Source organism: Mixophyes fleayi, chromosome 4, assembly GCF_038048845.1.
Source record: "Mixophyes fleayi isolate aMixFle1 chromosome 4, aMixFle1.hap1, whole genome shotgun sequence".
NCBI lineage: Eukaryota > Metazoa > Chordata > Amphibia > Anura > Limnodynastidae > Mixophyes > Mixophyes fleayi.
In genome coordinates this window covers 115,621,467-115,638,426 of record NC_134405.1, presented here as the reverse complement: position 1 = coordinate 115,638,426, position 16,960 = coordinate 115,621,467, and the positions used below count along the sequence as shown (strand labels likewise).

General features: G+C 37.7%; 1 protein-coding gene across 5 annotated transcripts in view; it reads right to left on the bottom strand.

Annotated features, from left to right (window-relative positions):
* Window positions 1-16,960, bottom strand: part of TCF12 (transcription factor 12) — a 176,608-nt gene that overhangs the window by 26,234 nt on the left and 133,414 nt on the right. The window contains exon 1 of one of the 5 annotated variants that reach the window (XM_075208051.1): window positions 7,400-7,687. The exons of the other annotated variants lie outside the window; for them this stretch is intronic. Coding sequence (XP_075064152.1) covers window positions 7,400-7,468 — 69 coding nt within the window. The 5' untranslated portion in view covers window positions 7,469-7,687. Of the gene's footprint in view, window positions 1-7,399; window positions 7,688-16,960 lie in introns of those variants that run through there. 5 annotated transcript variants of the gene reach the window in all.

The window sequence follows — 16,960 nt, the reverse complement described above, 5'->3', positions numbered from 1 at the left end:
TATGTCCTTCCAAGATACCAGACTCCAATGGAACAGTGCCCCGGTAGCCAAACACTACACAAAACAGTAGAACACTGACAATATCTCTCAAGACATTAGCATTTGTTATGCTGTATCCATATATCTGTATGCAGAGTGTCTGATGCTGCGGGATCTGCAGCACCTCATAAATAAGCGACGATGATGATGATTATGGAAACCACATACTGCTTTCAAAATAATTCACCTATTTCACTACCAAAGCTGTGCGGCAACATGTTTTATTTTGTCTAATATTTCAGTAAACTGTCCTTTCAGTGGAAACAGGAATTATTCCTGTAATGTAAGTTTTGTTTCTTTAAGATATAAAGGATAGCTCGTTTTCCTCCTCCATCTATACTAACTATGCAAGTTGTGTGAAAATGAACATAGTTTCACAATCCATAACAAGCCGACGTTTATGGATTATCTTTCATTTATTCACCCAGCAAGGTTCAAATGTAAAATCTAAAATGAGAACCTGAACAGACAAAGATGTGTGTTATGTTTTGGAGGGAGCACAACTTTTGTGGCAGCTAAGCATAGAATGGAAATTGTGAAACAGCAAGTGGACCAATATGCACATCACGTAAAAAAAACACGGCAAAAGAGCTTTCAAATGCTCAACTTCAGAAATCTCCAAAATGGACCAAGTCAGGCATATGTGTACACGCCCCACACATATTGTGAAGTCACTTCCACATTGCTTTAGCCACATGATGTGAACCACCCACAGTCTGGTTTCAAATGCATATGGAGAGCCTGCAACTGCATGACTAGTTGTACAGTTTACATGTGTCAGTAATCTAAAGGCAAAAGTTGAAAGTAGTATGGAGATTAATATTTTTAATCATGTTCAGATCTAATCATTTACATTAAGCCCACAGCATTCCTATATCACTGCAAACACAATTTATGTCACTCAAACTCAACTGTGAAAGAACATACTGTGTTATCAATCACTAAAGTAGCAGCATGAAGCTCTGCAAAAATCAAACACATTCCTTTTTTTGTAAGAATGCGCAACAAATAAAATAGGTTCCAAAATTGCACAAGTTATAGGCTACAACAGTGGTTCCCTAACTGTGCGCCTAGGCTCCCTGGGGTGCCTTGGAGATCTCACAGGGGTGCCTTGGCCAGGGCCAGTGGAAAGCAAGGCGGGGGACTACTTGGCAATTATTTTGTCTTAGGGGTGCCTGGAAAAAATTTTGGAGACCCTAAGGGTGCCTTGAACTGAAAAAGTTTGAAATCCACTGGGCTACAACAAGCAAAAAAGGAAGTTGCATAGGGCAGCTTATAAACTAAGATGTATCATGCATTCAATCACACACGGAGCAGAGTGGAATGCATCAACAACATGGCCAACATCCCTGTGAACGTGCAGTCCAAGAAAAGGGAAGAATGAAAAACACTTTGGTAGTTATGAACAGTTAACCGGATAATCTGTTTGTTCAGGGGACGAATTTAACACCTGCACAAGCTATATACAGGTAGGAGGTAAAAAGGAAGTCTAATAATAGAATAATAAAGTGCCCAAGGAGAGCCATGCTAGACTACTCTAAAACAAGCACACTGACATCTTTTGAAGAATGAGTCTGGATGAATATCTGAAAATTATGACGACTCCCTGCAACATCTGGATATAACTGAATTATAAAACAGACCTAGGTCTAGAAATTGGCCTCAACATTAATGAATCACCTAAATACTTCTCAAAACTCTGAACCCCTACACAATCTAGCAGAAAATAATTCTCAGGAATAACTGTTGCAGGACATGTAGCTTTAATCTATCACTGTCAGAAACCAACAAAATCCATATAAAGGCTAGGCACCTGCAGAAGGAGGACAGAGATAAACTGATTAATGAGAATCACGTATGGTACATTTCAAGAACATATCTTTACTACACGCAATAAAGTCATCAGTATACATGGAGCTCAGCTTGTTAAAGGAAACACCTACAACAACAATATATCACAACTCATTTAGAAATGGAACAGTTTAACTATTGGCTGACTAAAGTTCTGAAATTTCAAATATATATTTTAGTGAAAGCTCTAGAAAAGTATCCACATAACATAATATTGCAAATCTAATGTGCAGACACTGCCTATTATTAACATTAGTTAGTGAGAATACTAGCCGGGCTCGGGCTACTCAGTTAGTTAGTGACAGTATGGAGTACTTGTTTGCAGATAGTGAAAAAATGACACGTTACGGAAATGGAGAGAAACTGAAAAAAACAAAACCAATAGTTGCAGCTTCAAGAAGAACTGTATAAATTTAGAAGAAAAAAAAAAGCCAGCCATATTATGAGGCTGCACTTGAAATCAAAGAGCTACAGCGGTAAGAAGTGATGTGGTTGTGAAAATTTCAAGTCCAGATGTGGAGAAACTCCAGGCCAAAATTAGGGAGACGAAATACCTTCTAGTCACAAGAAACTATGGCAAATGAAAAACAGATGGCAGTCATCTGATCACCTGCAGATTAATGCCAAAATTTCCCACTGAATGGAAGCCTCACAATTTAATTTTCCCCCAAGGTGAAGCACTGCTTGTTAGGACTCTACAACCTGCAATGCATGAAGAATTTGCTATTCATAAGTCATACTCATCTACTTTTTGGACCTCTCCTCCAGAATCTCCTAAAGCAGAGGGAATGTGCGGGGCAATGATGATACAGTTATGTAATCATGGCTCACTTCAACTGCGGACTGTGTAACAATGCAAGTTTTGACATCGCAGTGATTTGTATTATCAAATTCCCACCTACTTCAGAAGACGTGGCCTACTGTGCCATGAGTCTCCCAGACAGGTATTTCCATACACAAACTGTGCCAGTTAATATATATAAACCACCAGCCCTTAATGGAATAAGAAAGTTTTAGTAACCAAAAGAAAAACAAATGATCACAACACAACAGGCCTGGAAAGCCTACTGGCTTTTACACTATTGTTTCATTTTAATTTTTTAAAATTCTTATTTTTTTAATCCCTCTTGCATGCACACCAATAATGACATTTTATTTTGCATGTGACTGGAGCAGGGCTGGACACAGCCCAGGAGTCGGGTAGCCAATGCACCTAAATTATTTTTGATGCCTAAATTTTCAGTCATTTAATTGATGTTAAAGGACACATCTTCCCTAGCTCCCAAGTTTGAATGACTGGGTGAATTCCACATTAATTGGTCCTGGATTGGGCACTTCCATATACCATCAAGAGGACAACAGCAATGACTCTCTCCTAAATCATCATGAAAAACAGTAATTATCCAACCCTAGCTTGTTTTTGTTTATATTTATTTAAAACAACTCTTTTATACAGCTTCCATCAGACAGGGAGGGCCATAATACCACATGTGTGCATGTATATATTTGGGAAATAAGCCAAATTTCACAACAACATCACTTATTAAAATCTATTTTATATAATTAAAATAAAGGTATTTTTATTGCTGTAAATACGTACATTTCAAACCACGCACACACGCTAGCCACATATTATTGAACGTCTGGAACACAAACGCTGATGATTCTATGAACATCAGACATATTCTATTCACAACCATGGAGATATGAACGGTGATTGCACCCTGATTATCACTTACATGATTTCTGTGCATAAATTCCCTGCTGAGGAGTTAATGTAAGAGGGAGGGGCCCTAGATCTTACATTATATTCACCAGTCCAAAGATAAACTATGTAGCACAAGATGACACATGAAGTACACAGCAGGAAATAAATATCCATTCAAATGATGAAATATTTAAATTATAGCTTTCCAAAAATGTATACACTCCAGTGTAAATATTTATATGTGCTGAAAACTGTTAGTTATGCAAAGACTTGGGAACAATAAGGTCAATTCTTTTAAATAACAAATAATTCCCAAGTCAAAATTTTAAGTTACCAATACAAAATACCTAACTATATGTGATCAAGAACATTACATTATTTTATTATCTAAGTCACCTATTTCTTTAGCTCGAATGATCACATTATTAAGCTGGTCACTTGATTGGTGCTTGCTGCCAATTAATAAACAGAACAAAGGATGCAATGTTTGTGCCACTAATTATTTGAATGAGCAGGAAAAGTGCTTTCCATGGCACAGCTCTGTGAAATCTCTGTAGCGGTCTACAGGTGAGCATCTGTTTCTTACATTCTGTCATGGAACTTGTTCCTACTCATTAAGCTACGTCTGTGAAAGGCTGTAAAAGGACACGTGCAACACGAACTAACTGAAAAAGTTAGCACAGGTGGCTAGGTGGTTAGCACTTCTGCCTCACAGCACTGGAGTCATGAGTTCGATTCCTGACCATGGCCTTATCTGTGTGGAGTTTGTATGTCCTCCCCGTGTTTACGTGGGTTTCCTCCAGGTGCTCCGGTTTCCTCCCACACTTCACAAACATACTAGTAGGTCAATTGGCTGCTTTCAAAATTGACCCTAGTCTCTCTCTCTCTCTCTCTCTGTCTGTGTGTATGTTAGGGAATTTAGACTGTAAGCTCCAATGGGGCAGGGACTGTGAGCGAGTTCTCTGTACAGCGCTGCGGAATCAGTGGAGCTATATAAATAAATGGTGATGATGATGAAAAGTTAGTGAGTGATCTGCGTATGATGCGCACAAACTTGGCTTCATGTGTGGGACCATACAATCCTTTCAATTTTGAAGGATAGAATTCTTAGCTATAGAGCTGTACAATACTGAAATTCACTTTCAAGTTTAATTTGCTAATAAAATATCACAACCTGCAAAAATAAGAATAGAAAAACAACAACAACAACAACAACAACAGTGCAGTAGACTAGCTTTATTTAGAACTGCCTGCACTGGCTTGGGGTATCTCAACATGTGGTACATTTGCCCCAAGGGGTATTACTGGCAGATTCAAGGGGGTAAGTCACACCTGGTAACTAACTCATAATTATAGTTTAATGTTCTGGTACATAAATATGCTATATACGGGACTAAGAAATATTTTATAACGAACTTGAGAAAAAAGTTGAGAAACCCTTCTGTTCTCCACAATACAGTACACTAAGCTGAAAGTTAGTCATTCAATTAATAATGAATATACAATCAATAAATATCAAAACAGAAAATCTAAGTTAAAAAAAGTTATCAGTTAGACTCAGTCTCATAGAAAGCATGTAGCAACAGGTTATATACACACACACACACCACATGTTTTTCAGGGATTTTTAACACAAGGCTGAAATCGAACGTTACCTTATAATAATAATACATGTATATCTGGTACAACTTTAAAATAAATCACAATGTGGTATACCAATGTAATGCAACCTGTCTAATGATTGCTGGTATTTAAAAGTTGTCAATGAAGAAGGAAATCAAACTTTGCTGTAAGCCAATGGCAGCTTAATATTACTAATAATAGGCTTGCAGATTGGTGCTTTAAATGGAGAAGGAAAATCCTGTTTTTTGTCCTGAGGCATTGTGTGTCTAGAATGGAAATGGGCAGTGCACTGGTGGTGGGGGGGGGGGGGGGTGTTATCCTTAGGAAATGACCATTCTGCAATGCCTGAAGGACAGAAAGGAGACAAAATGCAAAGATCAACATAAGTATTTATAGTACAAACATCCTCCTCCATCCAGCAGGGCTGGTTTCATGTGTGTGTGCTGTTGCAGGCTGTTAGGAGAACACAAACTGAAGTGAGGTGCTTTCATTGTCAAATCTGGATACACCAGCATGCCATACAGTTATAGTATACATATTTGGGTTGAGAACATGTTTGTTTCCAAATAAATTCTAACCATTACAGTCTGCGTAAAACTATGGGGGATACATCAATTTTTCCTTCTAGTACACTTCTTTTAGTGCTGTGCCTACTTCTAATTTAAAAAATGCACGACAGCTACACCGAACATAGGAAATTAACAGCCATACTAGCGAGTGTACTGCTGCCCCTATAATTCACTTAACAGAATCAGGGATTGTTATTTATCTTGCATTCCATATGCTACTCCCCCCTACAAACACTATTTTCTTGTCTGTTTGAGAATTTAGCACAACACACTAACCCAGGACCACATGAGCACAACCCTTCCGCAGACAAAGTGTTAACAAGCATTACCCTGCACAGATTAGGCTTTTGTTCAGACCACTTAAATAATCCTTTAATAATCACTTGTGCTCAATCAGGAATGAAACCCCTTAACTGTACTGTGCCTCAATATTAGGACTAAAAAGTCACCACTGTTGTCATTTCCAGTATTTAACATATTCCTCTTTAGCAATAAGTAATAGATGTATAAAGAATGTATCATCTGTTTACCAAATGTACAGATAGATAATGTATCATTTGTTTACCAATTACCCAGGGTCATAAAAGCCACTCCTGACCTATGGCAGACACATGCTACAAATCTCCAGACCAGGCATTTCTCTATGCACCAGCCCCTTAGAAGCCTGGAAATACTTAATGAGATCAAAGCTTTTTCTTCTTTCCCCTTAGCCACAGAACAAAGAAAAGATCATGTTTTAAACTTCTCAATTAGTCACATTTCTTGAACAGCAACTGCACAACCAATTAAATTGTATACCCATATTTATTTTTAAAGTGGTTATACACATTTAGAACATATGACATTTAAGCATCGTATTTAATTACATGAAACGAAATAATGTTATAATAAAACAGCCTACATCCTATGATTGACCAAAAGTCTCATAATATATAAAAATCACTTCACTAATGTCTGTCCTGCACATCCTGTGTTTGTACTTTAATATATTACAATTATGCCCAATAATTAGGAAAAAAGTGTCTAGCAAACCTGCCCTACACTGTAAAAAAAAAAAAAAAAAAAATTCAAATAAAAATATTACTGTATTTAATTAAGAAATGGTGCATTTCGCCTGTATGGTCAAAATGCTGATTTGATTGGAAGCAGATGGAATAACATTACAACCCAGCCGCTGAACCTCAAAGTCTAAACAGGAAACAGGAATCTTACTGGCTGGGGAGAGTTGTTTTCCTAATCATTCCCAGAAATTTCAAAGTTAAGTTTTTTTTTTTGCTTCAGAATCAGGCACCTTTTCTCTTCCTTTTTGCATAATAGAAAAATCAAAAGTTATCATATAGAAGTAACATTTTAGCTATAATAAGCTATATCACTAATAGTTATACATAACAGCTAGAGATGACAATAAGCCACCCCCTTTACTATGAAACTTGCTATGCAAATTATATTAAAAAATAAAAACAAATAACTAAAACACAATACCTCACACATTACTTAACTTTGGAAAATATACATTTCAGTTAAAAAAAAAAATACCCTATAACTTACTCGAGAGCACAGGGTTTACTCCTGTGATTCATATAATGTGAACAAATGCAAATAGTCTCACCGTTTTTCCATTGTAGTAGTACATCAAAGAATTGCTGCCCACTCCAGCCACTGGGTACGCACAATACATGTTGATTTGAAAGATGTTCTAGGCAGCAGTTGAAGTGCACTGCTTCAAACCCAGGAATACATCCACCCGATCAAACAGTAATTCCACCAGTACTATGCTACTCAGTCCACACATGGATCTACTCAAAAGAAACTTATGCAAAATAGGGCTGAACCATCCCACACAGAAAATGGGGGAGGGCAAAGACATACAGTAATCGCTTTCAACCTTGATCACACCCTGATTTGTGTAGTGGTAATGCCTACAGGAAAGCTTTTAGTAGAATAAAAACAGTGCTCCACAACATCAAAGCTGCTTGATTTTAGAACAGGAACAGACCACAGTAAACTTTGTGCACAGATACTAGGTAGTAGGGGGGAAACGATGGGTAAGACACCGACTTGTTAATCTCCTGATTTTTGTTTTTAATTAAACTGTAGCACTTGTAGCAGCTGAGACACAGCATGCTGCAGTACAGCAACACCACCATCTGGCAGGGTCTGCTCAAACCACCAACCTCTTAATAACCAAGTACTGGAGATGGAGAACTGCAATATTATTTATCCTGGTGCTTCTGGAATGGGCTGCAGTACATTACTGTGTACAAGCAGCACGATTCTGGGACATGTACAATCTTACTGAACCTCTGGGAAGTTACTAGTACACACTGTGGAGAGCATATGGTCATACTGACAATTGTCATAATATAATAGTGTTCTATATTGATAGTGAGCATACATGCAATTATTACTCCCTGAGCGAAAGCAGCACGATACATAATTATTATTCACCCAGCCCTCAGTTCCTAAAGATGGTGTCAATCACTACTGGATCCTAAGGCGACCTAGGAAACAGGTTACGTAGGGACCTACCTGTCCCTTACATTAAACATGGTTTTCAAATTGAAAGGGGTTGTGAATGGGCAAACATTGGGATGTTTCCTTTACATGCTATGGGTCCCACAGCTATTTCACAGCGAAAACAGGCTGAAGCACAGGTTTAAACCAGAACTTTACCAGACATGCACTAACCGTATAATATACATATCATTTTAATTACTGCACTAAGTTGTTTAATATGAAACGGTGTTGAAAAAGCAGTAAAACAATTGTAAATTAAATTGTAAATTGATTTAATGAGATAATATGACAAAAGCCATGTAGGTAGGCACTGCTCAGACATGTCTTAGCAAGTTCAGCTCATTCAATACTATCTCAGACAGAGTGAGAACTTCAGAAAGTGCTCTGGAAATTGCAGGCATGCACACATTCATTTATACCAAGCCAAAAGTGACTGAATGGAACACAAAGAGGAGCTTTCATTCTTACAGTTACTGATCATCTGTTGTAAAATCCCCATTATAATATTTTGAGGTCATTAGAGACTTCTCCAATGTGTTTAACTTGCAGAATATGCAATGCATGGAACAAAATGCAACTCGCCCAAATGACAATAAAATGTAAGTGGGTATGGTGTCATTGGGCACAATGGGTTCTATTTTCAGACCCATTTACATTAGTGTCAAGAATGCTAGTTAAATTAATGAAATGACCACAACTGGAAACAATGCCTTATAATTTACATTCCATTTATTGCATTACAATCAACCAACCGCAAAAACTTTGGCCTGATACAGTAATTTTTTTGTAAAGTTCCTAAATATTGCCAGAATTAAAGGCATATTAAGATACAATTAAAAAAAGGCAACTAAACGCAAAAAACACACCAATAACTTAAAATATTTCTTTTAACTCCTTAGAGTGTTTACATAAATTATGAAAATGTTCCAAAACACATTTTAAAGTTCAAACTTCGTCAAGCAGAACAAGGTGATGCTGCATTTCTGTTATTAAAATAAACAAAACCTGTGGATTCAGTCTCACATGCCCATGTCTTAACAAAGGTGATAATATTTCTATTTTTAGTTGTTGGTCTTTTCAGAAATATATACACACACAGATAAGAAAAACATGTACAAAAGGGCACACAGCAGCTGCTAAAGAACATCACAGTACACAAGACAGCTAGTGAAAGACCAGGAACATCTTCCGCCCCAAAGGACCACAAAAGCAAGTTTCAGTCCTCAGAGGACTAGCTTAGAAGCTTTGATTTTTACTTCACAATGACTTGACTTATTTTCTATTACAAATATGCAGTCTCTCTGCCAGAAAGTGGTCTGTGGTAAAACTGTTGTGCAGATAGCAAGATAATGTTATCTGTTTCTAATGCATTAGGAGGTTAGAGATCTGTCGTATACTAAAATTTAAAGCTAACATGTATATTTATTAATCACTGGGAATGGCAAGCCTGTTAGCGCAGTTAGAAGATGAACACACACAAGTCTATAGCAGTGATCATCTGTCACATTTTCCATCATGTCAATAGCAAACCTATAAGTTTCAATATGATAATTATCTGGCACTGTGGTCGCTTAGGGAACAAGCTGATATTGAGAGCATCTCAGAGCTGTCTATTATTTCAACTTATCATCATCATTTATTTATTTAGCGCCACTGATTCCGCAGCGCTGTACAGAGAACCCATTCACATCAGTCCCTGCCCCATTGGAGCTTACAGTCTAAATTCCCTAATATAGACACACACAGAGAGAGAGAGAGACTAGGGTCAATTTTTATAGCAGCCAATTAACCTACCCATATGTTTTTAGAATGTGGGAGGAAACCGGAGCACCCAGAGGAAACCCACGCAAACACAGGGAGAACATACAAACTCCACACAGATCAGGCCATGGTCCAGTGGCGGATCCAGGGGGGAAAGGGGGGCGATCGGGGCAATCGCCCCCCCTAGCAGGGGCTTGCTGCCGGCGGCTGCACATTATATGCAGGTCCGCTCGGCATTGACTATGTGCTGCCCGGCTGCTCTGATTGTGTTTTAAACGCAATCAGAGCAGCCAGGCAGCACATTGTCACTACCGAGCGGACCCGCACATACTGTGCAGCCGCCGGCAGCCTTAAAAGTCAGAAAGGGGCGGGGCCTAAATCGCCCGGGGTAGAAAATCCTTCTAGATCCGCCCCAGCCATGGTCGGGAATCGAACTCATGACCCCAGTGCTGTGAGGCAGAAGTGCTAACCACTAGGCAAATATTTAGTTTCAGAAATCAAAACCGTTGTTATCAATGCTGCATCAGTGTTAGGGCCAAGGGTTCAACTCCAACCATCTGTGTGCAGTTTGTATTTCCTCCCTGGTTTCAACCTGCAGTTATACGAATACCAGTAGGTCAATTGGCTTCTGACAAAATGGACCCTAGTGTAAGTGATAGCGAATTTAAGACTTTAATGGTTATAGTTACTAAACTGTGGGTTTGAAAAAGTGAAAATATTGCCTACAGCAACCAATCAGATTCTACCTGTCATTTTGTAGAATGTACTAAATACCGTATATACTCGAGTATAAGGTCGACCCGAATATAAGCCGAGGCACCTAATTTTACTACATAAAACTGGGAAAACTTATTGACTCGAGTATAAGCCTAGGGTGGAAAAGAGCGCTAATTTAAAAACCTAAATAAAAATGATAGGTTCAATGTATGAAATCATTTTTAGCTAAACCATAAATAACAGTAGATGACAAGGAACATTCATAAATGATTATAAAATCATTGGCATTGGGTACAACCTAACCTAAATAAAGGGGTATATAAGGGGTAGGGATATAAATGTATGAACATGGTGGCTGTATTGTTTGTTCATTATGTAATTGCACTGTAAATTAAAAAAAAAGGGGGGAGAGAGAGAGAGAGAGAGATTTTTTTCACTTACCCGGCAGTGGAACGCATATGCGTTCCAACAACAGGAAGTTCGGCATTTGGAACGCAAGTTTGCGTTCCAAATGCCGAACTTCCAATGCCGAACTTCCTGTGTTGGAACGCATATGCAGAAGTTGAAGCCGAGGGACCGGACACCAGGTAAGTTCACCCGTGTATAAGCCGAGTGCCCTTTTTCAGCATACAAAAGTATGCTGAAAAACTCGGCTTATACACGAGTATATACGGTAAATGAAAGCTAAAATCTGATTGGTTGCTATAGGCAACATCTCCACTTTTTCAAACCTGCAGTTTAGTCAAAATATACCCCTAAGTGGCAAAGTTGTAGGGGCTGATGTGAATGATTACATTCTCTATAAAACACTGTATAATATGTAGACACTACAGAATAATAAAGATAGATCCAAGATAATGTAACCTTCAATATTTCAAACCTATGTTTTATGCATTTTTGTTACAAAACCGTTTTAACCTATGCACATAAAGATGTTAAAAATCAACTACATAGTCACTGGCACATTTCAGGGGTTAATCTCTTGAGCTGGCCTGAGACTGACTGACTTTTTAAACTTTATTTCAGACACTGTGTCATCAGTAAAGTAGCAGTGAACTGACCTGCACTCCTTAACCTCAGTTGTTTCCATTTACAACTCAACTCTGTGCTGCTAAACAAACTGTGTGTTTCTCAGAACACAAACAGATTACATGGTCTGACGCACAGGGACGCCCAATTACAGATAGAAAATGGTGTGCAAACTTACTGGTTTTCCCGGGTGAGTGGTGCACAAAACAGCAGTTCAGAAATAGGAGCCTATTATAAGACTAAAACAATATAACGAAAATAATACCTACTTCTAAAGGGTGTATATTTTTAAGTTATTTTTCTAAACACTTAAAGTGCACAAAAAGGGCACATATCACATTATATAGTGAACAGTGAGCATATACATAAATATCACTCCATAGAGAAACCCTCTACGTTTGCGTGAGATATTAAGGAAACAAAATAATTCAGCCAAAGACTCAAATGGAACAGTGACCAAACCTAGTGACCAAAGAAAAGCTCGTCTTATTTGAACACAGCAAGTTTTAGAAATATACAGTTGAAGAGTGCTGTTTGTCATTTTAATTAATGATATTTATTAATATTGCACTAAACAATTTGCTTTCTTTGTACAAACTTCAACTGACTGCTAAAAATCTAAACAATTGGTTGCTATGGGTTACCGAGCAATATTGGTAAGTAACCCTCAATGTTTCATTGTAATGGACCATGAATACTCAAGCTCAAATTCAAGGTGGAGGAAAAGCAATTGTCTACATTATCATCAGTCAAAGTTGTCAAGCAGTGTCAGTCAAATGGTCTGATAAACAAGGCACAGCAATAAGTAACTGAATTTTACTTTTCAGGATAATTAGACAAGCAAGTCTACGCAAACACTTCACACACAATGCTGCAAAGATGCACATTCGATTATTACACAAATGGCACATTTGTAAAAACAAAAAACACGCTTTTCTTCCAGACTCCTAATTGCTGAAAGCAGCAAACGGAGTTTAGAGTATATGGCCAGACACGGGCTGATCTTGCTGCAACAAGCTCCAGTTGAACAATACAAGTTGGTGAGCAAATTGTATAAGATCCGGTTGCTAGGTCCCTCAGGTGGATCACTGCCAGCATGACGGAAGACCGATCACACTAAATACCATCAAATCCATAAACTGCAATAAAATATATGTCTAATGGATTCAGTCTGATCAATCTTGAATCCAAGTCTATTAGGTGTATAAATTGGAGAATTGGGTCATTACTTTCTATATTGTATTATTTGCTGTATCTAAAGCAAACACGTTTAGGGGTAGTAAACCAGTATTTAACATATATCATACAAATGCTACATGGGTCCTGAAAGCAGCACTAGTATAATAAGTAATGTGTTTAAAACAATTTTTCATTAAGAGGATGTTAGAAAGCTAGGGGCAACATACGAAAAATAAAATCTATCGTCAGAAACCACTTGGATTCATTATTATTTGAAAAATGATGTCCCCTGATTGCTGTAGTAGAATGCACTCCGTGAGTATGAAACATTGGAAATTAACACGCGCCATGTCTGCTTAGTGTGAAACCAACCTGCTCTTCTGAGAAAACTTTAGGAAATGTGTTCATAACAAAGCAACCACATATTCAGTGGAAAAATAGACACAAAAAACCCAAGTGTGTGTTCATTAGCTTGCTGCAAATAACTTCTAAATAAAACCTATACCCTCCAAAAATCACACAGTAACGAAACAACATTAAAATTCTAAAACGTAAATTTACATTAGTCTGTAAATTTTGGTCACTAAATAGAAACGTTTACAGCACAACTTTGGAAGTTAAACGATTATCTACTATTCAAAGGTTATAACACTGCAATACATGAAATGCAAACACCATCAGTCTTTCTGCAGAGACAAAGGGTTAACCTTTTCAAACACCAAGTTCTATTTGAATTACTCTTCAGAACTGCAATGAAAATCAATTGTCATGTAAGCTTACTGTCACTAAAGAGTATTAAATTCCATCCCCACTAAACTCAACCACAAAACCTCAAGCACTCTGAAAGACTAAATTATTCATATAATCCTAAACTGCCATTGCCTAGGCCTTGGTGTTTGCAGTATACATCAAAATGAATAGTTTAGGCAAGGGTTTGTCAACCTGAAGTACATGTACCTCTAGAGATACAACAGACAGATTCAAGGGGTATTTACACCAGTTAAATTAATAGCAAAACTCAAGATTAATGTATAAGTAATTGATAAACACATACTCAAACAATCCAGAAACTTGATTTTTTTTTTTTACATAAAGACATAACATTTCTAAATATTCAGGACACTTGGAATACATCTGCACATTTTAGGAAGTAATTGGGATACAATGACACACAAAAGGAGGTACTTTCTACCATCACAAGGGGTCATAAAACAGTTGAAAAAGCAGTTTAGAGGAACAGCAGTATAGCCATGATGTTCAATTGCTTCATGGGAAGAAACTAGCAGGGAGCAGTTTTAGAACTGAATTCTAGGCATATATGTATATGTTTCCATTCTTTCTACTAAACAATCATAGGCAAAGAGAGGGGGCCCTCCAAGCCTGGGACACTGTATAATTAAGGTGGCTGGACCCTACCCCCGCTTCACACGGCTCTGCTTGAAGAGGGAGAGCTGCGTGCACCTAACAGTAGTGCACACAGCATTGCCCATGTATATTATGGGGATAGGAAGAGTTGGAGAGCAGCCAAGCACTGTCTAAAATTATAGCCACGCCCCCATGCATGCTTGTCACGCCCACTGGCGGCATGGTGTGAAAACCCCCCTCTACAAATCCTGCGTTTGCCCCTGACAATTGTATAAGTTTTAGTCAAAAGAATAATAAGAATAGGCGTGTCCTGGGGATATAGACTGGACATACAACTTTAAACTAGGGATGTGCACCGGCCACTTTTGGTGTCTCGTGTTTTGGATTCGGATTTGCTTGAGGTTTTGGGTTCGGATTTGTTTCGCAAAACACCTGACGAAAGGTTTTGGTTCGGATTTAAGGTTTTGGATTCGGATTTATTTAGAAAAAAAACATAAAAAAAGTGCTAAAAACCAGTTTTGTCTTTTTTTTTTCACTCCTACGCTATTATTAACCTCAATAACACTCAATAACAATCATTTCCACTAATTTCCAGTCTATTCTGAACACCTCACAATATTGTTTTTAGGCCAAAAAGTTGCACCGAGGTAGCTTGAGCACATAATGCCAAAAAAAAGGTACAAGATGGAATTGTTCTGGGCCCTCCCTCCCACCCCTCGCGAGATTCGACGCGAGACTTGGACGACAGAGCCTCGTTTTCATTTTTTAGCCCGCCGGAAATATCCGAACAGTGCTCGGATCCCGTTCGGATCCGCACTGTTCGGGTGGGCTCGGATTAGCGGAATCCGAGCCCGCTCATCTCTACTTTAAACCATTCATTATATCACTATCGGCCTAAAAGCCATTATACTCAATTACTGTCATACTGTACCAATATGTTTGTCCTGACATAAGCTGTGTACAAGGAGACATTTAACATAACTACCATTTACAGGTATTTCCTTAGATAGCATCAAGATATAGCATGAGATATATATTGAATAAGTACAAATTGATTGTACCTCTGCATTTCATATTTAAAAATTGGAGCCTTGTATTCCACGGATTGCATCAACAGCGTTTTACCATCTACAATTTACGGTAAGTGAAACAAAATACTTATATTAAAAATCTTATTAATGTTGTTTTTGTTATTACCAAAACATTTACTTATATTGTTCTCCATATTTGTATACAACAGTTCCAAACACATTCACAGATATAAATATTTAGATTGTACAGGAACCTATGGATGAGACCTTAAACCATTAAGGCTTGTGTATTAACTTCTGTGTAAACATATCAAAATTACAGACCTCACAGGAAGAAAAGGAAGATTCCAGGTCATATTTATTACAGCCATAAATGTGCAATAAAGTAGTGTCTGTACTAGTGACATGCGTGCACTTGTACACAAAATTTTATGTGTCACCTCTGTGTGACCTGGAAGCAGATGGGACGCACATCTTGGTTTTCATCAGTGAAATATACTGACCTACACCATTCTGGAAACAAAGCTAATTACCAACAGTGAAACTTAAGAAGCGGCATTTCACTCCAGTTGAAGGCATATTGGGTTTAAAATGTTAACATTGAAAACCAAGCCCCAACATAGGGAAGTCTAAGTAGTAATGAAAGGAGGGGTGTATATATTTTGCTCAGTCTAAAATACTGTATATTAAAACACTGCACTGCTGTTAGACTGCTAGAGGATGCATGCATGCTCCCCTGCAGTGACGCTCATGGCTAATATAGCTGTTTCTCTACCCACATGCAGGGCATTTAGCTCCTTCTCATTAAACGCAAACAATGCAAAGTAACGGAACCGCTGACAGAGTCCTTATTCTGATGCAGTTTCTGTAATTAGCCTGCAGATGGTGCTATTATCCAAACACAAAAAGGAAAAAATGAGCAGCAAAACAAAAACGCTAATTCATTTCTTGTATTTGTTATATATGTAATCATCAGTATCAAGGGAGAGATGAACATTTGCCAACTAAAAATAAATGGCAAAATCTTGTAGGAAGACAGCAAAGCAAAGTGGCCTAACTGCAAGATTCAAACCTATAAATGAGTTGTCAAAAGCACATGGCACCCCACTTCACTTAAACACACACATACTATATATATATATATATATATATATATATATATATATATATTTTTTTATTTTTTTTTTAAGAATAAGGCTTCCACTAACAACAAGAACTAAGGCTCTTTTGTTGATTAATACTATATTTGTTAGATAGACTGTTACTCTGTCATATCTCTTCATTAAAATCTGAGCCTAATACAAATCATTGTATTTCCATAAAATATATATAAAAAATCAATTATGTTATATTGGGCCTAGGCACTAGGGATAACTATATTTCTTGGCATAAAGGATTTATAAAACATTCAGTTATGCACATTCGTTAATATACTGGGTAATAAAGTTCCAAAAAAGTAACACTAATGGATAAAATATACATTAGCCAAATAGTAATAGGAGGATTCAAACAGAAAAATTGCAGAGCAAACAGATTTTTTTTTCCAAAAGGGGAGGGGGACGGAAGCAATG